The 24,418-nt window shown below is 38.0% G+C and overlaps 2 protein-coding genes across 2 annotated transcripts in view; one reads left to right on the forward strand and one right to left on the reverse strand.

Annotated features, from left to right (window-relative positions):
* kiaa0930 (KIAA0930 ortholog) overlaps nucleotides 1-8,653 on the reverse strand; it is a 33,453-nt gene extending 24,800 nt beyond the window's left edge. The window contains exons 1-2 of the mRNA XM_042403153.1: nucleotides 8,566-8,653; nucleotides 6,107-6,577 (exon numbers count right to left, since the gene is read on the reverse strand). Coding sequence (XP_042259087.1) covers nucleotides 6,107-6,251 — 145 coding nt within the window. The 5' untranslated portion in view covers nucleotides 6,252-6,577; nucleotides 8,566-8,653. The remainder of the gene's footprint in view (nucleotides 1-6,106; nucleotides 6,578-8,565) is intronic.
* Nucleotides 8,654-10,498: 1,845 nt separating this feature from the next.
* On the forward strand, nucleotides 10,499-22,640 carry LOC121890675 (NACHT, LRR and PYD domains-containing protein 3-like). Its single transcript, XM_042403152.1, has 11 exons — nucleotides 10,499-10,874; nucleotides 11,215-11,288; nucleotides 12,021-12,158; nucleotides 12,486-12,765; nucleotides 14,221-16,063; nucleotides 18,434-18,607; nucleotides 19,447-19,620; nucleotides 20,532-20,702; nucleotides 21,337-21,510; nucleotides 22,304-22,477; nucleotides 22,605-22,640. The coding sequence occupies exons 3-11, from the start codon at nucleotides 12,126-12,128 to the stop codon at nucleotides 22,627-22,629; spliced, it is 3,048 nt and encodes a 1,015-aa protein (XP_042259086.1). The 5' UTR covers nucleotides 10,499-10,874; nucleotides 11,215-11,288; nucleotides 12,021-12,125; the 3' UTR covers nucleotides 22,630-22,640.
* The last annotated feature ends 1,778 nt before the right edge of the window (nucleotides 22,641-24,418 follow it).

Genomic DNA, 24,418 nt, shown 5'->3' on the forward strand with positions numbered 1-24,418 from the left:
GTAATCATTTGAGTCACAGTCGGATCAAACACAGATATTTTTACCGTACAGTAACGCTGCACTCAGACACGTCATACAGTTTATGAAGAGCAGATCTCAGCAGATGAGTGAAGGACCTGCTTCTATTCATCTGCATCTATTTTCTGTTAGTGAACAACAAACATTAAAGCTGTATTCTGTATCAGTTGTGTATTTATAGCAGCCATCAGAGCCGTATTTCACTGTGGAGAGCTACACTCGTGCGTTTAGGAGGTAATTAAACCTGAATCATTGATGTCATCTGCTGCTTCTGCTTGAACTGGTTTCTAAAGGACCATTGAGGATCTGACAGTGCTGTATGTTACAGGACAAAAATGTATTACTGTAATATTGTTTTTTTTTTTTGCTTAGAAAATTACAATTAATTATCAAAATAGTTTATGAGAAGAAGAACAACACAAAGAACAAGAAGAGGATTAATCATTGCAGCTCTAAATTCTACTAACTTCTACTTTGCTGTTTTTGTGATCACTGTTAAACTGTCGTCAATTCAACTCAACACTTCCTGCAGGAGTTTCAGTATCGTAGCCCTTCAGACATTATGTTAACCGCCTGCACAGGAAGTGTTGAGTTTAATTAACACCGATTGAAAAAAAAGAGCAAAGTAGAAGCAAATGCTAACATTACTAAGTGAAAACATTTTGTGCTGAAACAACAGAAAATAAAACTCTGTTAAACTGTGTTCATCAAGGATAGAAACTAATTCTCTGGTTGCAGCTTCTCCAATGTTTTCAGCTTTTCTCTGTTTTATATCATTACAAAGTAAATATTTTTGTGTTCTGGACTGTTGGTCGGACAGAACAAGACATTTGAAGACATCATCTTGGACTCTTTTTTCTACTTTTTAATATTTCAAAGTAGAACTGAAACAATAAGTCAATTAATCAATTCAACAGTCAAACATTGGGCGGCTATTTTGATAATTGATTAAGTCATTTTTTTCCAAGCAAAAATGCCAAAGATCTCCCCTCAAATGAGGACAAGGAAATTAGGATTTGCAGCTTTCCTTTGCCACATATTATTGCCAACTGAATCTTTTTTTGGACCAACTGTCGAACAAAACAAGTGATCTGAAGACATCTTCTTGGTCTCTGTGATGTTTCTTATGGAGATTTAATTGTAAGAATGCATTTAAAGTAGATTTTCTTACATATGCTAACATTTGCACCTCAAGCTTTCTTACACTATTTATATATTTTACAGTCAATTAAAAATAAATCAAAAACCATATTTACACAAATGAGAAAAGAAATATAAATACATTTCTAAAAAATGAAAACTTTGGGACATTTGATGGCCATTTTTTCATTATTTTTTGACATTTCCTTGGCGATTAAACAATTAATTTATGAATTGAAAAAGCGAGCGGCACATTAACAAACCATGAAAACGATTAATTGCATTAATGCTCATAGTTTATCACAAATGGAGGGAATGTTTGGGTGACCTCATACAAATCGTGTATTTTACACTTACTGGTGTTAAACTATGAGTCAGTGTTTAAGTTCCTGTGCTACAGATCTTCAGTCTGTTTCTCCAGCTACATAAAGTCCTGAGTCACTGCTGACTGTCAGACCTGACTCACACAGCAGCCAGTAGAGGACCATCCAAGGACAGACTCTCCACACCGGACCTCTGAATAAAGTACAGAAACACCAGATACTGTCAGAGCAAAGACGGCCGACCAGCTGCCAGAAATAACCGAGCAGCAAAGTATCAAAGTATGAACCAAACCTGCTTGAACGTGCACAAAATCAGCCAAACTAGACCATATAAATAAACATTAAATGCATTCTGTCATGCTAAGTTATTCAGGACAAGGTTTACACATGTTTTAGGGATGAATTATCAATTTTATTTTGGGTCATTTCCCATTCTGTTAAAGAAAATGTAATGATTTCCACTGTTCACCTGATAAAACTCTTTGATCTAATTGCAACTGGTAGTTGTAGTCCAAGTCAAGACAGACGGGAATCATGGGAGTCTAACTACTGAACGAGAGAGTGAAACGTTCAGAGATGACGTATCTGGTTGGTTTTTTTCCACCAAATATCTGATGTTACAGTGAAATATCAGCTGGTAGAAGTGTTTGTGGTTGTGTTCAGACTCTGGCAGCACTTGGTTCAGGTCAGAGAAAGATCCAGAGGGGTTGAACTACGAAGCAAGTTCAACATACCCAGGCTTTCTTTGTGTGAGCTGGCTCAACAAACCCTAAACTCGCAGTCAGAGATAAGTGGTATCACAACGGAGGTTATGAACTTTCTTTGTTAACTCAGGCTTTCTGTGCACGTCCTCATGAAGGGGGGCGTTTGGCGTCATTTGACTCTTTTTCCGCGCAAAATAGACCAATCGTGTGTCGCCTACTTCAGTCAGGAGGGACAGGTCATTATAACGGAGAGCAATGAAGAATATAAATACATTATCACAGCAAATAGCAACGCTGTTTCGTATATGAATGTCATTTCTAGGAGACAGAGTTTAAATTATAGGTGGACTACGCTGAGGTTTTCCCTATTTTTACTATTATTTTACTATATTTTATAATATGTATAAAAATATATTGTTCATGACAGTTAATAATGCTGTAAGGCAGTTTTAATGTACTTGTAGCAACAACATGGTGCTAAAATATGAAGTCTGCAAAACACCTTTAGATCAAAACAAGCAGTTGACTATGTGATAATGGGTACCGGCATGTTTATAGGAATATGACATCAGGTCGGTAATAAACCAGGCTTAGATGCAACTTAAAGATCCTTTTGAAACTCATAAACGAACCCCTTCAGCTCTGGTTGAAACAGAAGCGCTTCCCCTGCGAGTGACGTCAACAATGCAGACGTGGTTGTTCTGATAAACGGAGGCTCGTGTGCTGTGATGAAGTCATGGGTCGGAGGACAGAGCTCTATTTATTTCACCGTCAGAACAAAATGAGCCACAGAAACAAGCAGCGCCACAACGGTCTCCTGGGATCTACTGCTGGAGCCGGTTTCATCTCCAGACCAGACGACCGCAGAGTACAGTCGGGGTTAACTGTGAACTCAGTCGCTGCAGGACACCAAACTGCTGCTTTCTGCATGTTTATTCAGGACTGATAACTGAAGATCTGATCAATAACGCCTCTCACCTTCCTTTAAACAAGCTTCATCAGCAAGATCCAATTACAAAAGACTCATGATAAACGTTAATAACTTAGCAATAGAGCTGCAACAATTACTTGATCGACAGAACGTTAATCTGCAACTATTTTGATAAACAATTGATCATTTTAGTCCATTTTTAAGTTGGTTCCAGCTTCTCAAATGCAAAGATTTGCTGCTTTTGTGTGTTTACATCATTGTAAACTGAATATTTTTGGGTTTTGAACTTTTGGTCGAATAAAACAAGACATTTCGAGACGGTACCTTGGCCAACAGAAAATAACAGCCGGAATTTTTCACGATTATCCAATATTTTTATGGATAAACGCCTAATCAATAATGAAAGTAATCATTAGTTGCTGTACTCAGCAGCAGTATCTATGAGTTAGTGGAGGGTCAACCACATTTTTATCTATGAAATGAAGTAGAGTTACATCTAAAAAACTCAGTTTACTTTCATATATGACAGAGAAAAGCAGCAAATCTGCACATTTGAGATTAATTTTCGGTATTTTTGCTCGACAAATGACTAAATCGAATACATCAAGCTCATAATACTTTTACTGTAGTAGGATTTTTCATGCATCTCAAGTCTTTTATTTGATATTTCCTCGCTCGAACCGGATGTCGTTCTGATCCGCCATATCAGCTGAGATGCACCCAATAGAGCCACAATGGCCGCATTTATGGGAAATAAACTGGAATTTCCCATAAGTAAAAGTACCAATACAACAATGTAAAAATACTCCATTACAAGTAAAAGTCCTGCATGAAAAATCCTCCTACAGTAAAAGTACATAAGTATTATGAGCTTGATGTTGTTTAAGTATTGCAGTAAAAGTACATAAGTATTATGAGCTTGATGTCGTTTAAGTATTGCAGTAAAAGTACATAAGTATTATGAGCTTGATGTAGTTAAAGTATTGCAGTAAAAGTACATAAGTATTATGAGCTTGATGTAGTTAAAGTATTGCAGTAAAAGTAGTGGTTTGGTCCCTCTGACTGATATATTATTATATATGACATCATTAGATTATTAATAGTGAAGCATCAGTGTTAGAGCAGCATGTTACTGTTGTAGCTGCTGGAGGTGGAGCTAGTTTACACTACTTTATATACAGTTAGCTAGTTTAGTCCAGTGGTTCCCAACCTAGGGGTCGGGGCCCTCTAAAGGGTCAGCAGATAAATCTGAGGGGTGGTGAGATGATTAATGGGAGAGGAAAGAAGAAAAAACAAAGTTCTGATACACAAATCTGTTTTCAGTTTTTGGACTTTTTCTCTAATCTTTGATTTTGGCTGAAATATTGGATCATTTGAACATTTATTGAAATGAAAGCATGTGAGAAGTTTAGAGGATGGAGCTGTTAACAACTCATAGATATTTTCCCTGAGCCAAATAAATAATTTATGGTGCTCAGAAGACACCGTGGCCATATTCTCAGTTATTAAATAATGAATTCACTATCAGGATATCAATAAATAATTAATAAATAATACCTGTATAAACACATTCTGCCAGTAGAAACGGTTCCTGTGCCTCTGAGCAGGACACAGTATAAATACTGAATGCAGGCTTTTATTCATGTGCAGGTGTTTGTTAAACAGGTAACAGGCTGCAGAGAGGAAACAGCTGCTCCGTCAGTGATAACTGTGCAGACACAAACTCCATCAAAAGTCTCTACAGCTGTTAAAGCCGACCGACAGCTGATCAGCTGCGATCAACTGCCGTCGTCATCAGAAACGGACGTCGCTTCATGTGACGCTTCAGAGGAGAGGACGTCTTCCTCGTTTCCTCTCTCCTCACTTGGTTTCCTTAGGTGTCTCCTTGCATCCTCCGTGGAAGGGACAAAGACGAAAGGAAAAGATGCAAGTGAAGGAAACGTGGATTCAATTAAGAGACTTTAAGATGTGTCGTGCTAAATTTGCTCTCTCCAGCTCTTTTATAGAGCAAAAAGACATTTATGACACAAAACGATGATCATCAGGGTAAGCTGCTGAGGATTAGTTCAAGGATTACACTCCTCCTTTACTAGTTGAGAACATTTTCTAACCTGGGTGTGACTTTTAACGTCCCACGCCAACCTTTTAAATTCATTTACAATCTCAGACCCACAGAGCATTAGTCGGAGTTCTAATCGGCCAGCTGTTCTGTGTTGAAACCTCATGCTGCTGCTCTGCAGGTTGGACTTTATTTAATTTTCAGGTAACACACTACTTTAAACCTTTAAATTAAATTAAAAAGGCACCCTGTGGAGTTTTTGGACACTAGTAGCGCTATGGAGCAATGTTTATACCAGTGGGTTTGTTTTTATTGTGCACGAAGATGCACAATGTGATACACATCAAGCTATAACGCTAACTGACAGTTTGTGGTGGTAAAACAAAAAAAATAGCAATGTGCCCACAAAGATAAGGAAGAAGAAGGCTGCCAGTGAGCAAACATGGATGTAAACAACGCAAGATTTAAATTATTAAATGATGCTAATGTTCTTTGAGATCCTTTTATGAGATTGGATCTGAATACTTCCTCCACCAAGGCCTGGACCAAACAACTAATCATGATAATAATTGTTGGTTGCAGCTCTCACAGTGTACGCCTGGAGCAACAGCCTACTTTGCCTGGTTGGTAACACTATCTAACACTATTTCTGTTCTTGGCTGGTAAGTGTTATTTCCTGATTGCTTATGCCTAAAAGCTGCATAACCAATTAGGAAATGACACTTACTGCCCAGGACAAAAACTGTCACATAGGCCCAAGATAAAGTATCCTGACATTTATATGACATATATGTTGTTGTGGGTAAATAATACATAAATCAGATGATAAAAGCTGAGTTTAGGTAAACATAAAGGTGTACAGGGACCTGCAGGGGGCCACTCAGGGCCCCAGTAAATAAATAAAAAAATAAAACCAGTGGGATCATCTCACCGAGTCCGCTGACCTCCTGTCGGATGTTGAGTCGGTTCCTCTCGTCGGCGATGGCCTTCAGCATCTGCTGCAGAGACCCGTCCGACTCTCCGTTCTCCTCCTCCGCTGGCCCGACAGCCTTACACAAACCGGGGAAGGACGCCATCTCCGCGCTGAGATCATGACAGTCCGGTCCGGGCCAACAGATACCCACAGCACCGGTTCACGGCAGCTAACTGGCGGCTAAAGGAGCGCGGAGGAGCGGGAAGGAGCAGGGAGAAGGAGAGGGGGGGGGGACACCGAGGATCCCCCCGGCTTTTTCCTCGTTTTTAATCCCGATTTAAACACCTGGGGAGGCGATGCACACCTGCCGGAGGCCGGTGCCGGGCAGCCCTGCTCTGCAGCCGGAGAAGAGAGCAGATAGGTCGGGCTGCTCAGGGACACTCTGGTCCTTCTGTTGTGCAGATCAGCTGGAAACACCCCTCACACTTCCTGTAACAACACGAGGCTTTTAAAGGTACAGAGCACCGAAATACTGCTCACACACGGGTGTTACAGTTTATTCTGTCACCCGGCAGATTCTGTGAGGCCATTACGCTCCACTGTATGGAAGATAATTTATGCCAGAAAAAAAAATAGATGGAAAAGGTAGGCGCAACAAAAATGTTGAAAATAAAATTATGTTTTAAGTCAAAATTATGAGTTATTTATTATCTTCATTTAAATACTGCTCACATACATTTTATTCTGTCACCAAGCAGATTCTGTGACACTATTAATATTACTACCCTATTCCACAGTACAGAAGATAGTTTACATAAGAAAAAAGGATGAAAAATTAGGCACAATAAAAACAAAAATTATGAACAACTGCAACAGAAATTACATTTACTTATTGTCTAAACTTTGACTTACTATGATTATTTATTTTTCTATTTTCAATGTATGTAATTAGTTAATTTGGCAGAGTTTGGTTTGGTTTTATTCTGTCATAAAACACCTAACACATAAGACACTTTATAACAATATAATAATAAACCATTTTTGTTTTCTAATAATTACTCCTCTCATTTTTTTGACAGTTTCTGGACTCTAGTGGAAAGTTACTAAGTGTATTTACTTGTACTTTACTTGATTATTTCCATTTGACACTACTTTACACTTCCACTTCACTACATTTCAGATGGAAATATTTTCCTTTCTACACCACTACATTTATTTGACAGCTAGAAACAAACAGATGAAGAATTAGGCACGACAAAAACAAAAATGCTCAAATTAAAATGATGAGATACTGAGTCAAAAAATTCACTTACTTATTAACTTAATTTTTACTTACTGTGTTTATTTATTTTTCTATTTTTTTTATTTAATAAGATAATTTGGCAGGGTTTTGCTTGGTTTTATTATGTAATAAAACAACTGACACATATCACACTTTTTCACTAGGAATATATTTTACATATTTTTATTGTAAATTTCTTTTTTATATTATTTACAATTACTTCATTTTGTATAATTTTAACTTTCTCACAACTTATCTCACAGTTTTGACTTACTATATCAATTTTGATATATGTCACAATTTTGATTTACTCTCTAATAATTCTTACAAAAAGTCCCTCAGGAATATGTTTAAGTTATAGAGGAGTCCTTTAGGAATCATGCAAGACAATTAATTTACTTTATTTTTTTGTAGCGTAAGTAACATTTTAGACTAATCTCATGGTTTTGACTTACTGTCTCATAGTTGTGACTTCATAATTTTGATTTAGTGTGAGCGTCATTTTTATGTGTTTTTTTTCTTGACAGAAATGGGCTTCCATATCTAAGATAATGAGTGGTTGGGATTAGGAGAACAAAATCTATCAGGTCACAGAATATAACACTATGAAGCTAGCATTTATCCTGTATATTTTCCCTCATCATAATAAATTGCTGTACCATTTAATTTTCCTACTATTTAAGACCTAATGCCGGCTAAATGCAAAGACTCACTGGCCTTTAATTTACTGTCATCTGTATTAACGTCACTAAAGATCAACAAATTTTAGGCTAAATATTGAGCTGAAGTTGACCATTTTAGCAAGCTGGCGTTATCATTTCCATTACTTTGTTCAGTTCATTTATATTTGTCAAAACATCAAGTAACATTTAAGAAAAACGTTCAAGTTCTTCCTTCTCCATCAAACCATTCGCTGCCTCTCCGGTGCGTAGCGGTTCATGAATCAGACGCACCCAAGTTAGCGTTGCTGCCATGCGATAGGAGCTAGCAGGAGTCCCCGCCCGGCCGGTCGGTGGAGACGGAGAGGAAAGAAGTTGAATAATAAACTATTTCCGTGTGAATTGTTTGTATTCTTGTCTCGTAAATTGTAGTTAGGCCAAATAGCAAGCTAATCTTCATGGTTGCCCTCCCAGCCGAGGTCTAACGCTAGCTACGCTTGATTTAACGGCTAACTTGAGAGTCAGTTATAACTCACTTTTTCTGGAGCTCTTCGGCTAATTAGCCCCGCTAATTTAATAAATATTTAATCGAGTAAACCACGCAATGTCACAGAAAGTTCCAGTTCTTTGTTGGAGAGCTTTAACCGCCGAATTACTAAACAGCGGCTTATCCGATGTTTTTTGTCCTTCCTCGCCACCGGTGCCGGAGTTACAGCTATATCTGTGACCCGTCAGATTGTGTGACGCTGGAGGAAAACCTATCAATAAATTGTGAGTTTATCTAGTTACTATGGAGACAGCAACATGTTTAACAGCAGCCTTCAAATTGAAGTGTGTAGCATATTAAAAACATGCAGTTAAAAGATCAAATCTGGTCACAGAATATGAGTGGTGACAAAATTCTGCGTAACACCGGCGTCATACAACTGCTAAATCCTCCGGTGAAGCGGGGTATTAAAACGAGTGCACTCTTTGTTTTAAGACAAAGGATGACGTCATTGTGTTAGGAGCTCATGTGTAGGAGATCCTGACTCCTGAAGACTAATATTTACTTTCTTTATCATCTCAAATATTGATCAGGTGATTATTTAACATGAGATAAATCAATAACCTACATTGGATGTGTTATTTTAAGCAGTGGTGGAAGAAATATTTAGATCCTTTACTGCAGTAAAAGTACCAATACAGCAATTTAAAAATACTCCATTACAAGTAAAAGTCCTGCATGAAAAATCCTACTACAGTAAAAGTACATAAGTATTATGAGCTTGATGTAGTTAAAGTATTGCAGTAAAAGTACATAAGTATTATGAGCTTGATGTAGTTAAAGTATTGCAGTAAAAGTAGTGGTTTGGTCCCTCTGACTGATACATTATTATATATGACATCATTAGATTATTAATAGTGAAGCATCAGTGTTAGAGCAGCATGTTACTGTTGTAGCTGCTGGAGGTGGAGCTAGTTTACACTACTTTATATACAGTTAGCTAGTTTAGTCCAGTGGTTCCCAACCTAGGGGTTGGGCCTCTCCAAAGGGTCAGCAGATAAATCTGAGGGGTCGTGAGATGATTAATGGGAGAGGAAAGAAGAAAAAACAAAGTTCTGATACACAAATCTGTTTTCAGTTTTTGGACTTTTTCTCTAATCTTTTCTGATTTTTGCTGAAATATTGGATCATTTGAACATTTATTGAAATGAAAGCATGTGAGACGTTTAGAGGGCAAATTACTATTTGATGGAGCTGTTAACAACTCATAGACATGTGAAATGTGACCCCAACTACACACTGCTTTTTGTAAGACGTCAAAAGCCAAAAAGGTTGGAAACCACTGGTTTCATCTTTAACAATGTGTTGTATTTTAAAAGCTTGTTATATTATCCATTGTGTCAAATCTTCATCTGAAAAGTAACTAAAGCTGTCAAATAAATGTAGTGGAGTAGAAAGTACAATATTTCCCTCTGATATGTAGTGAAGTGGAAGTATAAAGTATCATCACATGGAAATACTCAAGTAAACTACAAGTACCTCAAAACTGTACTTAATTACAGTAACTGAGTAAATGTAGCCAGTTCCTCTCCAGCACTGATCAGCAGTGGGTTACCAGCAGGTTTTTAAGGTCTGATCAGGGTCGGTTGGTTGTTCTTCGCTCCAGACTCCAAACTGAGACTGAGCCTTTGATTGCACTTTGAAACTGTCTCCCATTGGATCTGTCTTACAAAAGCAGCTCAAGACCTGTTCAGACTTCCCTTTGAGTAGTAGTGTTCTATTGATCAATTTTTATTTTATTTACTATTTTTATATTGTGTCTCTATTTTCTTTTTGTCTTCATCTTTCATTATGAAGCACTTTATGACGTCTGACCTAGAAAGGTGCTATATATATATATATATATATATATAAATATATATATATATATAAACTTTAAAAATGTTAAATGTCTAAAATTTCTTAGTCAAGGAGGACAAAATACTAACATTTCACTTGTTTATTTGGCTCCCATCACATTAGAAAAACGCTTACATGTTTCAGCGCAGAGCCTTCTTCAGAGCATTTTAAGTATACAGGTTCATTTCAGTCATATATATACAAGGGCAGAGTTATTCCCAGCTGAATGTTTGTTTGGTGGTTCATTCAACAAGCTGAGCTGCAGGACAAGGCGTGTGGTTCATGTCTTGTACCTGACACACACACCCACACATATATATACACATACACACACACACACATACATACATACATACACAGACATGTGATTTCCAGGAAAGAAGAAGGAGGGAGGAGCAAACAGGGGAAGGCTCCATTTTAAAGTGCACAAAGAAGAGAAGTCTGTAAGTCCGAGGCAGGGTGAGTGTTAATATCAGGGCTGCAAATAATGATTACTGTCATTATTGATCAATCTGCAGATTATATTTGGATTAATTGTTTAGTAGATTAAACTGTGTCAGAAAAATATGAAATTACAATGTTGACATTTTCACACATTTCCTTTGTTCTTGTTTTTTCACGCGGACACGGTTAAGAATGACTGAAATGTTTATCTGAACTCTGTTAGACGTAGGGTCAAAGTTTATCTTTGTGATGGCTGGAAAACACACATGGTTGTAGTTATGTAAACTGTTAAGAAGCTTCCAAGTTGCGAGGAAGGACTGAGTTTATTCTACTGTGTATGTGTGTGTGTCTCTAGTGTTACTGGTTTACCTCTCAGTCTAATGATCATCCTCCAGACTTCAGTAATGAACCTGGACCCTCAGACACAAAGTAAGAGACTGTTTCTGCTGTAAACTGACCTGAAGATGATATTATTATTAGTAGTATTCTTCATATTCATTCACAGTGTTTACACATGTAGAAGTTCAATTTTTTTTGCTCTCACATCTGTTTTCAGCTGTAGACACAAAAAGATGCACATACCTAATATTCAGAGTGTATGTGGGTTGTTTTAATATTTGGTATTTAAACATTTGTTTGTGAAAATGATGTAAAAGTACGATATCACCTGAAATGATGAAGGCCTTAAACTGGGTTCAGCATTAGCAGTAAGAAGCAAAAGGCCCAGTTCTGACACAAACAACTAAACTGTGTTTCTTATTTGTACAACAGAAAATGCTCCAAAAGGTGTTGAGTTCTGAAAACTCTTCGTATAATCATCAAAATCACAAACTGAACCTGCTGAGTTTATTGATCTTATCTGATGTCACAAAGAGCTCAAAGAGAAATAACTTACTATCAGCATCATTAGTTATGATTACAATGTGATTTATCACAACTAAAGACAGTATGAAAAGCATGATATTACGGGAGGATAGTCACTGTGTTTCACTCATTTTTTTATTGGTGAACTGCTGGCTTACAGATCTCTTCTAAGATCACTTCTTTTACAGATCTGTGTTCAGCAGATGGATTTAACGCTACTTTAATTTAATGTCCATATTAATCACATATGTAGACCACTATTAACATCCTGTTAAAATTCTGTTTTTGCTTTCACAGAATAAAAAACACACAAGAGTGCACTTTGAGACAAGATCCTCATTTTCAGGTGCTGTCAGTTGACAGCTTTCACACCAGCATTAATGAACCAACCAGAACATGTGAATGCACCAGAGTTCACTGAACTGCAACAAACAGGTGAGTTGTGAAAGCAGAAGTCTAACTGGACCTTGTGGTGAGATTGCTTTGTCAACCATTGTTTAAGATTAGACTTTTATTCTCAACATTTAAGCCAGAAAAATGTCAATTTTAACACAACTTGATCTGAAAGAAAACTCCAGAACAGCTTCTGAGTAGACATTTTTACTGAAGATCCTCTTGAGTTTCTCTGATACTTAAACAACTGCGGTTAAACTGGGCTTTTTGTCAAATCAGTCAGATCCAGTAGAAACACAGAATGAGTTTCTACTGGCAGACAGACAGAAACACAACTGTTCTTTTATCAACGTGCTCTGATTTTACCAGAGAGCCAAGATGACGGAGATGGACCTCCTCAACATTCTTGATGATCTAGGAGATGATGAATTTGAGAAGTTCAAGTGGTCCCTGAAGTATGAAAAGGTGGGCGACATCCCACCCATCAAAGAAAGCCAGCTGTCGAAGGCAGAGAGGCGCAACGTGGTGGATCTGATGGTGCAGAAATATGAATTTGCTGGAGCTGTGGAAGTGATCAAGAGCATTTTAAAGAAGATCAGCAGGAATGATCTGGTGAGGGAGTTGCCAAACATCAGCTCAGGAGCAGAAGGTCAGTCACAGGAAGAGACAAACATGACATCACACCCAGTCATCAGATCTGTGAGGAGAAACAGCTTGTCTCTTTATATTTTCTTCATAATTTTAAATACAGTCCAAATAGTATTTGGACAATTAGACATTTTTTTGTTCTTCAGGCTCTGTGCTTCAGCACATTTGATTTAAAATAAAAACCATATTAAAGTCTCAGCTTTGATTTAAGTAGGTTTACGTCAGCATAGAAAGAACTGTGTGGGAGATATAGACCTCTTTACACATAGTGCTCAAATTGCAGATGTTGTAACGATGCAGACATAACTACATAAACTGATGCCCACGTTAAATCTGGCAATATCTCCTCCACTGACCAACAGACACTGGCAGCTGTGAGACATACAGTACTTCCTGGAGGCTGGTTTCACACTGTAAGGGTAATTTGGGGGGTCATCATTGCAGTATTGAAAGATTGTAGATGCAACTGTGGAAAACATGAATGAACTCTTGTCAGGTGGGCAGTTATGTAATTCTGACAGGTGGTCCGACAAAGTGACTGTTATTGATTACTATAATCAGGGTTGTGGATCAGAAAAACGTTGAGTTTCACTATGAATGTGAAGTGTGGTACAAATTACATTCATTATTTTTATTATTTTACAAGGTAGATTTCTCCTGGAGAACACCAATTTCTCTGCCATGTAAATACATAACATGTACTTAACAAAACACTGTAGATAGGGAAAGTCCAGCAGCTGAATGAAAGGAGAGATCATTACACAGAGGGATTTATCCTTGTATTTAAAGTCCAACCAGGACTTAAACTAACAAAAAGTATCCTCTAGAAATCTAAATAAGTTGTTTTCTACCACTTAACATTTTAGTAACATGTTCCCCCTATAGCAATCAGCTTAAGTTTTGGGTGTCTTTAAAGCTCTTTTGACAGTAACAAAGGAAAGTACTAACTGGAAACTTAAATGTATCCTAACACAACAGTTTATTAAGAGAACACAATAAATTCACACGGAATTCATTAAGTGTGTACTTGAATGTCCAATGCTAGTCCAACTCAAAGAAAAACCTCCTTATACCATTCACATAGTCCAAGTGAAATGTCCAAAGAACACCAGAAATGGAATATACCCTCCCTTCAAAAAGCAAAAATAGAAATCAGGATCAGCAATGCATTGCAAAAAAAGAAGAAAGAGGGTCCAAAAGAAATCAAACTTGCCAGACGTTGAACAGGGAACAGCATGAGTAACAGGGATAGAGTTAATCAGAGGTTTAACCTTGCAAGAGTTTTTTGTATTAAACCATACGATTTATATATCTATATATTACTCTTCCCCTCACACTTGTGGCAGTGTTACACCCCAATTACCCAAGTAACCCGGTTTCTCCGTGTAACCTGGTTACATAAATGCATGTAAACATATTGATAGTAGTTCAAATCTATATTTTTCTTCTCTTTCAGCAGATAGTGGTCTGCATGAGGTTTTAGATATATATAAGATCAGTCTTCGGAGGAAATGTCAACAAGTGACTGAAGGAACTGATGGAGCAGGAAGTGAAACCCTCCTCAACAGGATCTACACTGAGCTATACATCACAGAGGGAAAGAGTGAAGAAGTTAATACCCAACATGAGGTGTGGCAACTTGAAATTGCTTCTAAGAATAAGACCTTCCATGAGACAATAAAGTGCCACGACATCTTTAAAGTCTTACCTGACCAAGAGGAACACATCATCAAAGTTGTTCTGACGAGCGGTGTCGCTGGTGTAGGAAAAACCTTCTCAGTGCAGAAGTTCACTCTGGACTGGGCAAAGGGCTTGGAAAACCAAGATGTCAGTCTGGTGATCCCACTTTCGTTCAGGGAGCTGAACTTGTTCAAAGATGAGCAGTACAGTCTTCTCAGGTTGATCCATGAGTTCCATCCAACATTACAGAAGGTCACAGCAGAGAGGCTCGACTCTAAAGACTGTAAAATTTTATTCATCTTTGATGGCCTGGATGAAAGCAGACTTGAACTGGATTTTGAGAACAATGGGGTTGTGTCTGATGTCACACAGAGGTCATCAGTCAACGTGCTGTTGACAAACCTCATCAAGGGGAATCTGCTTCCCTTGGCTCTCATCTGGATAACTTCCCGACCTGCAGCGGCCAGTCAGATCCTAGATCAGAAATGTTATGACAGGGTAACAGAAGTACGAGGCTTCACTGACGCCCAGAAGGAGGAATACTTCAGGAAGAGATTCAGTGATGAAGAGCTGTCCAGCAGCATCATCTCACACATCAAGACATCCAGGAGCCTCCACATCATGTGTCACATCCCCCTCTTCTGCTGGATCACTGCTACAGTTCTGAAACACATGTTGACTACAGACAAGAGAGGAGAGCTGCCCAAGACCCTGACTGACCTGTACTCATACTTCCTGCTGGTTCAGACAATGAGGAAGAAGCACAAGTATGATGCACACAAGACAAAGAGGAAGAAGTATGATGAGGAGCTGACGGAGGCTGACAGGGAAGTTCTTCTGAAGCTGGGGAAGCTGGCGTTTGAACAACTGGAAAAAGGAAACATCATGTTCTACCAAAAAGATCTGGAGGAGTGTGGTCTTGATGTCACAGAGGCCTCAGTGTTATCAGGAGTTTGTACAGAGATCTTCAAAAGAGAGAGTGTGATCTCCCAGAAAACAGTCTACTGCTTTGTTCATCTGAGCATTCAGGAGTTTCTGGCTGCAGTCTACATGTACCACTGTTTCACCAGCAGGAACACAAAGGTACTGAAGGACTTCCTGGGAAAAGACCACAGTAACTCATCTCTGGATCACTTCCTGATGGACGTCATGAAGAAATCTCTCGGAAGTGAAAATGGCCACCTGGACCTGTTTGCTCGCTTCCTTCATGGCCTCTCTCTGGAGTCCAACCAGAGTCTCTTAGGAGGCCTGCTGGGTCAGACAGAGAACAGTCCAGAAATCATCCAGAGAGCCATCAACAACCTGAAGAAGATGAACGGTTACTGGTATTATGATGATGGTGTTTATCATGATGATGGTATCTCTCCTGACAGAAGCATCAACATCTTCCACTGTCTGATGGAGATGAACGACCTCTCAGTACATCAGGAGATCCAAGAGTTCCTGAAGTCAGAGAACAAATCAAAGAAGACTCTCCATGTGATTCAGTGCTCAGCTCTGGCCTACATGCTGCAGATGTCTGAGGAGGTTCTGGATGAGTTGGACCTGACAAAGTACAATACTTCAGCCGAGGGACGACTGAGACTGCTCCCAGCTGTGAGGAACTGCAAAAAGGCTGTGTAAGTCCAGATGTGATTAACATTATAAATCATTGTAGATTAGTAGGTTATTTCTTCAAATATAAATAATATATTATTATATATATTATTATATTTAGTCACAGGTGTTCTTGAGCTGTTTCAAATGTTGTGAGTACATATAATGTTGATTTTTCAGTTGGTTGTGTTTATAGCTGTTAAGTTAATGAACACAGTTATTCTGTTTATTTCTAGTAATTATTGGATTTTACAGTTTTTTTCTTTTATTTATCTCTGTTTTGGTTACAGAGGCATAATTCTAACCTGGTAAACCAAATAAGGACTTTAGAGGTTGTGGTTGAGGTTTTATTACAGCCGCATTTTATCACAACATATATCAGTATTTTAAGGTTATCAGTGAATGCAGTAAAGTTATTATGTGTTGTATTGGGTAGGAGTGTGTTTGGTTATTAGTAATAATTAATAACGATCATCAGAGATAATTATGAATTATGAAAGCAATAAATAATGAATATTAATTAATAATACGGGGAACCACTTAGAAGAGCTGATATCTGGGATATCAGCACCACCAAGTGGACGGTGAAGTTTACGTCTGAGTTCTGACTCTCTCAATCACATTTACATTTAGATTTACATTTTTCATTTAGCAGATGCTTTTATCCAAAGCGATGTACATATGAGACTGATACAACACAAGCAGGGATCTAGTCAGGAGACAACAATACGAGTGGGACAACGCAAAACAGTCTAGTGTGGTGAACACAAACTAAACAGGCAGCAGTCCATCAGTGAAATCCAGCACAGGTCCTCCGGTGCATGGTATGGGTGGTGCTGTCCTTATTTCTTCAAGGCTAACAGTGGCTGGTTTCTCGGTGGGGCGGCGAAGAATCTCAGGATGGGCGACTCAGTCGGTAGACAGTGGGGAATACAAGTTATCCACGTCTCTGTGAAGAAAATCCTTTCTTCCTTCTGCAGGCACAGTTAGGGTGCTAGGTTGCCAACAGCAGTTTCTTGTGGATCCAATAGCAGTGTTCGTGTGAACATGGGTCGAAGTCTCATCTCGTCCAGCGAGGGGAGAAGCTCCAATTTTACATTTCATTGTGAGCACGGATCAGCAAATCAAACTGATTCAGCAATGTCAGTTATACAACAATATATATAAAATTTCTTAACATTAACCAACATTAGCCTCCATAAACTGCTGGTCATATGAGACAAAACCCCTGAGTGTGTTGAACCGAGCAATGGTGTCGCATAGTTTTGTTTTTAAGTATTTCTTATATTCTGTTTGCACAGAAAAGGAATTCTCAGGTGTTTTCTCTCTTGTTGGTGTAGAGAAGAGAAGTAGCAGAAAATGCACAATGAGGTCTGATGAATATGAGAGCAGAATGGTAGAATTCAGACTGTTTAAAGAGATTTTATACACATTAAAGGTCAATGTTATCTTTTTAATGCTGATACCTGATAACATCTTTCTGATGACATCATGTTGAAAATAATTCAACTTTATTGGTGTGTTAATTGTGTTTGTGTGCTGGATCATTTTTTCAAAAAAGAATGTTGATAACTAAACGTCATGCAGTCATCTGTCATGCACATCTCAATATTTAATTACATTAATATTTAATTATGTACAGGTCTAATATTGTCAAGCCATTTGTTTCATTTGTGTTTGTCAACAGTCACTAAATTTTCCTGCTTATGGATTTGAACCTGACAGCAGCAGTTAGCAAAGAGAGATGATCTTTCTCAATTGTAACTGTTCACTGAGTTGAACAGTAAAAATATTCTGGAATCAAATTAAAAATAATGGACAGTAAACATGGTTTTCTAATCAAGATGTCCTCATGCTAACTTTGTGGAGACAGACATGGTATCAGATCACACAGACAGACTGTGAAAATTTGGAACCCAAAATGTAACTCTATTTTCTCTCCCTACATCTACAAGATTAAAGCAAAACAAAGATTAAAAGTCTGCAGGTATGAGAGAGAGTGATGAGAATTATTGTTTCATTCAAACACAGTGAGATATGATTAGCTGAACTAGGAGTGCTCTGGTAGCCTACTGGTTAAGACGCATATGTGGACATGTCACCACAATGTCCGTGTTTCGATTGTGGTGATGGACCTTTGTTGGATGTCATTCCCTGTCCCTCTCTTTTCTCTTGTTTTCTGTTATCTCTCAACTGTCGCTTTCCATTAAAGGAATAAAATGCCCCAGAAAAAAATATTAATTAAAAAAAAAAGATTAGCTGAACAACTGTTGTGAAGAGCAACTGCTAATCAAAATAGGGAATGTCAAACTGTTTCATCATCAAATGCAGGAAGTTAATATAAAGTGTCGTCTTTCATGATAACACATGTTGTAATATATGTGTCATGACAGACTTTTTAACTGTGGACTCTCAAAGACTCGCTATGAAATTGTGGCCTCAGCTCTGAAGTCTAACCCCTCCCATCTGAGAGAGCTGGATCTGAGTGGAAACAGTCTGTCAGATTCCGGAGTGAAGCTTCTGTCTGCTGGACTGGAGAGTCCAAACTGTAGACTGGAGTCTCTGAGGTCAGTTCACTGGCTGTAGCTTTGGTAGTTTTTTTCTATATATTCAATTCAAATCCTTTGCTGAAGGTTCAAATGTTTGGTTCATAAATTTTTGGGATTTGCCTGAGCACAAATGTGTAGAATTTAAATTTTTCAAGAATTAAAAATCCATAGTCTTGTTCTGTTTAAAAATGACTTCCAAAGACAACAATATGAGGCTTCAGCTGTCTGAGTTACTCATATCAAGAAATACTTTGTGTTTCTTCAGTGTTTCCTTGCTGAGCTGCAGTGGCAGGATCGCAACTCAAAGAGGGAATTTTGTTCTAAATAGTTTGTAACTTTGAGGTAGAAAAATCAAGTGGGCATCTACCACACTGTCAAAGCCTCATATTAGCTTCAGCTGAACTTATGAACTCATTTCCCACAGTGTAATTATGTTAGGAAGAGACCACTTCACAGTCGGTATGGGCAGGAGGAATGATTACTGCCACTAACAACATGTTTTAATTACACATAGCAACCAAAGTACCAAATACAGGAAGGAAGTCATGTAATAAATAATGAAGAGGCTTTAGTCCTACATGTCTGATTTCATATTGATCCTCTAATTATAGACCTGACTGAGTTCAGCAGCATTTTATGACTCAGTGTTGACATGAATAGGTGTCTGAATGATGTGGTGAAATTTGGATGATGTCTGTAGAAGGCTGACATTATGATGATCCACAATAACACAATGACAGTAACTCTACTTATTTTAGGAAATAGCTTATTGATTAGGACATAGTAATGTTGAAACCTAAACACATCTGATTGGACTATAAATGCATATTAATTTACATCCTTTATTCTTTATTCAGATTGGGAATATGCGGTTTGTCAGAGATCAGCTGTGCTTCTCTCATGTCAGCTCTGAAGTCCAACCCCTCCCATCTGAGAGAGCTGGATCTGAGCCACAACAAGCTTCAGGATTCAGGAGTGAAGCTGCTGTGTGATTTTCTGGAGAGTCCACACTGTAGACTGGAGACACTGGGGTCAGTTCACTGACTGTCTGTTACTATTGTTGATATTAATGTTAAACAACTGAATCTATTTTATGTATATACATAACTAACATCCATTAAGTTATTTTTCTTTTTCCATATTTCCATTTTTTGCTGTGCAAATTTTAGTCTGTGGTTATAAAAGATAACTGATTCTTAATGAAACAGTAGAAAATGCCCATCGTTAGCTGAAAATCCCAAAATGAACTCTTAACAGAAAAGATATACAGCTTTTTCAATAAAGAGCTTCTTTTTCTATTCTCCCAGGGGAGATGGAGCACGAACTACATAATAACACAATATCAAAAATGAAGAAACCTGAATAATTTGATTTTTTCATGTGACCTTGACTATGCATAATGGAATTGACAAACAGGAATTTCAATTTAGTCATTAAAAAAACAAAAAAAAAAACAAAACTGCACGACAGACACCAGGCCCTAAAGGCGCCAGGCCCTGTGCAGTCGCACACTTAGCACAGCCCATGCCACTGTTCTGATAATAATCATCCACTTATAGTGATCAATTTGATCGGGAGAGACATGATCATTATAAGCGGTTTCCACTTCATTGTGTTGTTTCTTCTTTTATGTATAGATGGCCATTCATCTGGATCATTTACATTACACTACCACAAAAAGAAGAAAGAAACGTACAATCTATGGCCATGTAAAAAGGAGTGCCCACTCATGACAATCCTGTGCCCCCCTGCTGATAATTGTCTGGTACCACTGGCTGACATTATGATGATCCACAATCACACAATGACAAAGTCACTCTGCATTTTTAGAGAAACCCTCATTGATGAGGACATAGTAACATTGAACTATACATTTAAAGCCTGAACACATCTGATTGAATTATAGATGTATTTTAATCTACATCATTTATTCTTTATTCAGATTGAAGGACTGCAGTTTGTCAGAGATCAACTATGCTTCTCTGGTCTCAGTTCTGAAGTCCAACCCCTGCCATCTAAGAAGGTTGGAATTGGGTAACAAGCTGCAAGATTCAGTGATGAAGCTGATTTGTGATTTTCTGAAGAGTCCACACTGTAGACTGGAGACTCTGGGGTCAGTTCACTGACTGTCTGTTGCTATTGTTGATCTTAATGTTTAACAGCTGAACCTAATTTATGCACATACATGAATTTAATTTCCTTTTTTCCCATATTTTCATTTTTTTAATATATAAAGTTTAGTCCTTAGTAATAAAAGATGACTGATTCTTAAAGAAACTGTAGAAAATGTCCACTGCTAGTTGTAACTTAATGTTTATAGTTTTTAATAAAGAGTCACATCTGTACACAGAAGATCCTCTCAACTAATATGTGTTTGAAATTGATCCAAGTTTACTTGCTGAAGGAGAAATTTTATTATATTCTTTAATGTGTTTAAATGAACAATATCTGATCATTGATACTGATCCTTCAGAACAAACACACACACACAGGGACACAAAGAGATCAATACAGGTGTTTAAATTATTCTTTATTAATCAATGTTGACATGAATATGGTGAATGTTGTGGTGACATGGATGATGTCTGTAGAAGGATGACATTATGTTGATCCATAATAACAAAATGACAGTCACTCTCCTCATTTTAGAGAAAAGCTCATTGATTAGGACATAGTAATTTTGAACTACACATTTAAAACCTGAACACAACTGATTGCATTATTGCATCATTTATTTCTTTATTCAGATTGGTTTTCTGCAGTTTATCAGAGATCAGCTGTGCTTCTCTGGTCTCAGCTTTGAAGTCCAACCCTGCCCATCTGAGAAAGCTGGATCTGAGTAGAAACAAACTGCAGGATTCAGACGTGAGGCTACTGTGTGATTTTCTGGAGAGTCCACACTGTAAACTGGAGACTCTGAGGTCAGACACCATTTTTTACTTCTGTGCTGAGATTAACATGATGTGACAAAAAGCTGATATAATGCTGATCCACAATGAGTATGTTAATGGGAAAGTCTATTTTATTCTTCAGTGGTTTAGTCCATTGACTGTGTCAGAGCAATGTTGAGCTGCACATTCATATAAAACCTTCATATAAAAAGAAAAATCCTACACTGGATAATTCATTCTGAACCTCTGTAACTCTTGATTTTTTTAAACCAATAAACTCAATCAGAGGGTAACAAGTATAATATCCAGTATTTACTTGTTCCAACACTTTAATGCAGTGTTTATACTGACTGAAATATTTCAATATAAGATGTTGTGTTTTTTTTTATGGCGGCACTATCCTATTAAATATAAATATTGTACATATATTTTCCTCCTATTTTCCCCAAATCCATCCTGATGTATTTGGTATCTTTGTAAACATTGAGATCTTGAGTAGAATCTCAAATAAATTTTGATGGGTTTTTTATATTGTCACAGATAGAGGTATAGAGGGAGTCACTGGTGGAGCTGCAAAGTTTAAGAGGTGAAGTCACTACGACTATTGAAGTAGCAGCATGTTGTCTTTAATATTGATGAGAGCTCTTTTACACTGAGTATATTTGACAGTTTTCAACCTGCATCATGTTGGGTTCAGGTGTTTGGAGTTTCCATTTTCTAAACTTCTACATTCTAAACCTTCTTCTGAACAGATTATGAAACAGTGAATAATTCCTAGTAGAAACTTTGTCTTCTAAAGTGACATAATTTATTCTTTATTCAGATTGTGGGACTGCAGTTTGTCAGGGATCAGCTGTGCTTCTCTGGCCTCCGCTCTGAAGTCCAACCCCTCCCATCTGAGAGAATTAGATCTGGGTCGCAGCATCTTTCAGGATTCAGACATAAAGTTGCTGTGTGATCTTCAGGACAGTCCACACTGTAGACTGGAGACTCTGAGGTCAGTAGAGAGTTGAAGTCAGTCCATGCTGGTTTCAGCAGTATTGTACTAAACACAATTAGTATCAAAGCAAAGATCTAATATTTCCTGGTGAAACTCCAACCTTCTCAATGGCTGCTTTCCTCAGTGAAGCTGTGAGAGGAGAATGGTGACAGGCCTCAGGATTGGACAGAAAGACAGAAAGAGAGAGAGAGAACAGTCAGCCAATCAGATCAGCCAGAAGCTTGTCATGATCATGTGTTTGAGTTGATGTGAAGACGACTGTTGTTGTTGTGTTCATGTCTGCAAGAAATAAAGCTGGATTACAGCTGACAAAAACAAACCTGATGGGAGAATGTGCACCCCTGTAAGTAAACTCTGACCCATGCATACGAACATTTTGGAGATGGGAAATTGACGACACAGATGGTAAGGTGGTGAATTGAAGCCAGATTGTACAATAATCCTGTCACACATTTAATTTTACTTAATATCAAACATTAATTATTGATCCACATTATCGTAAACGTTCAAACCAGCAGTCTTATCTGTACTTAGGCTTGTTGTGAGCCATAATTATTCCAGAAGCATCTTTCAATTTGAAAGGATATAAGTCAACTTAGTTATTAAAGTCTGCTCAACATTTAATCAGTGCTGTCTCACCCAGAGCACAAAGGAGAGTCAGTTGTGGAGCAGCAGCTGCTGAAATGAATGATGTAAGGATGTGGCAGGTGGCAGGATTCTGCAAAGTCTGGCTTTCCTTTCTCTGATATTAGCTAAGTGTGAATATACTGATTCATTTTCATCAACTAATTGATCAAATTATCATCATCGGTTGTAGAAATCCAAGATGACATCAAATAACTTAACTTAAACAAACGTAACTAAAATATATTTGGAGGACAGAGCGTTAAAAGACTTTTAATATTTCATTATATTGTGCATATATCACCATGTATGAGTTTAGTTTCCATGTAGTTTATGTGTGTTGTTAAGCACAGAGACACTGGAGACATGGCGATGGCTGCCACATGCACACTCAACCTTCTGCAGTCACCTCACAGCCACATTTTCACCACCTGCACTCAAATACAGTGTTTATGTGTGTTTACAGTGTTTACAGCATTTATTTATGCTGGTTAACTGGGAGCTGGCCCACTGCAGGGTGTGGCAAACATGTAACCAGAGATGTCTGACTTACAATCCGCAAGAATGTTTATTGAAGTTTTATATGGTTGTTTTGGGTTACACACGTGACTTCAAGACGTCTGAAAACAGGGGAAAAAAAGAGTAAAAGTCCCTTCATGCTGTCACTTTCATTCACTTGCCCAAGTGCAAGTGATAAGCGAGAGGGTCAATACGCTGACTCTTGACACTGATTAGTCAGGTCTCTAAAGACAGAGAGAGAGATTGGTGTGGCGAAAGAAACACATGTACATCAATATCCATGAAGGCTTTTGAATTGACCATTTATGGTTGAATGTGGGCGTGTAGAGGGCGGGATATGGTGTGCGCACATTTCCAGGTGGACTGTGATTTATAAAGGGAAATATACGTGCATTCGTGCGCACGCCTGGTTTTATAACTCTGATTATTTTTTGGCGCACACCATTTTAAGCTTTTGTGCACACGTACACTTTTAGTATGCATCCTACGCACTGTTTTATAAATGAGACCCCAGAACCACTGCTGAAGTCCAGGAATCCCAGCAGGTGTTTAGCTGAGAGCTCTGACTGATTGTCATGTGATTATTTAACAGCAGGAAAGATCTTAAAATCCCACAGAGACTCTGTAGCTTTTAAACTTTTCTAACAGATAAAACTGATGAGTGAATGTCTCTGTTTGTACAGTAATGACGTGTTCATAACACTCAGCAGTTTATTTTGTCCGTGTACTACAGTGAAATCTGCAGAGTAAACAGACTTGATACCAAAAGTCTCTGCAGGTCTGTGAGTTTGGAGC

The sequence above is a fragment of the Thunnus maccoyii genome, chromosome 23 (genome assembly GCF_910596095.1).
Source record: "Thunnus maccoyii chromosome 23, fThuMac1.1, whole genome shotgun sequence".
Classification (NCBI taxonomy): domain Eukaryota; kingdom Metazoa; phylum Chordata; class Actinopteri; order Scombriformes; family Scombridae; genus Thunnus; species Thunnus maccoyii.

Excerpts from the sequence above, each read along its gene's own strand:
- LOC121890675 (XM_042403152.1), top strand. The coding sequence starts at position 12,126 with ATGCACCAGAGTTCACTGAACTGCAACAAACAG. Across the intron at positions 12,159-12,485 it reads CACTGAACTGCAACAAACAG|AGAGCCAAGATGACGGAGAT; the intron begins GTGAGTTGTGAA and ends TGATTTTACCAG. Across the intron at positions 21,511-22,303 it reads TGTAAACTGGAGACTCTGAG|ATTGTGGGACTGCAGTTTGT; the intron begins GTCAGACACCAT and ends TTCTTTATTCAG.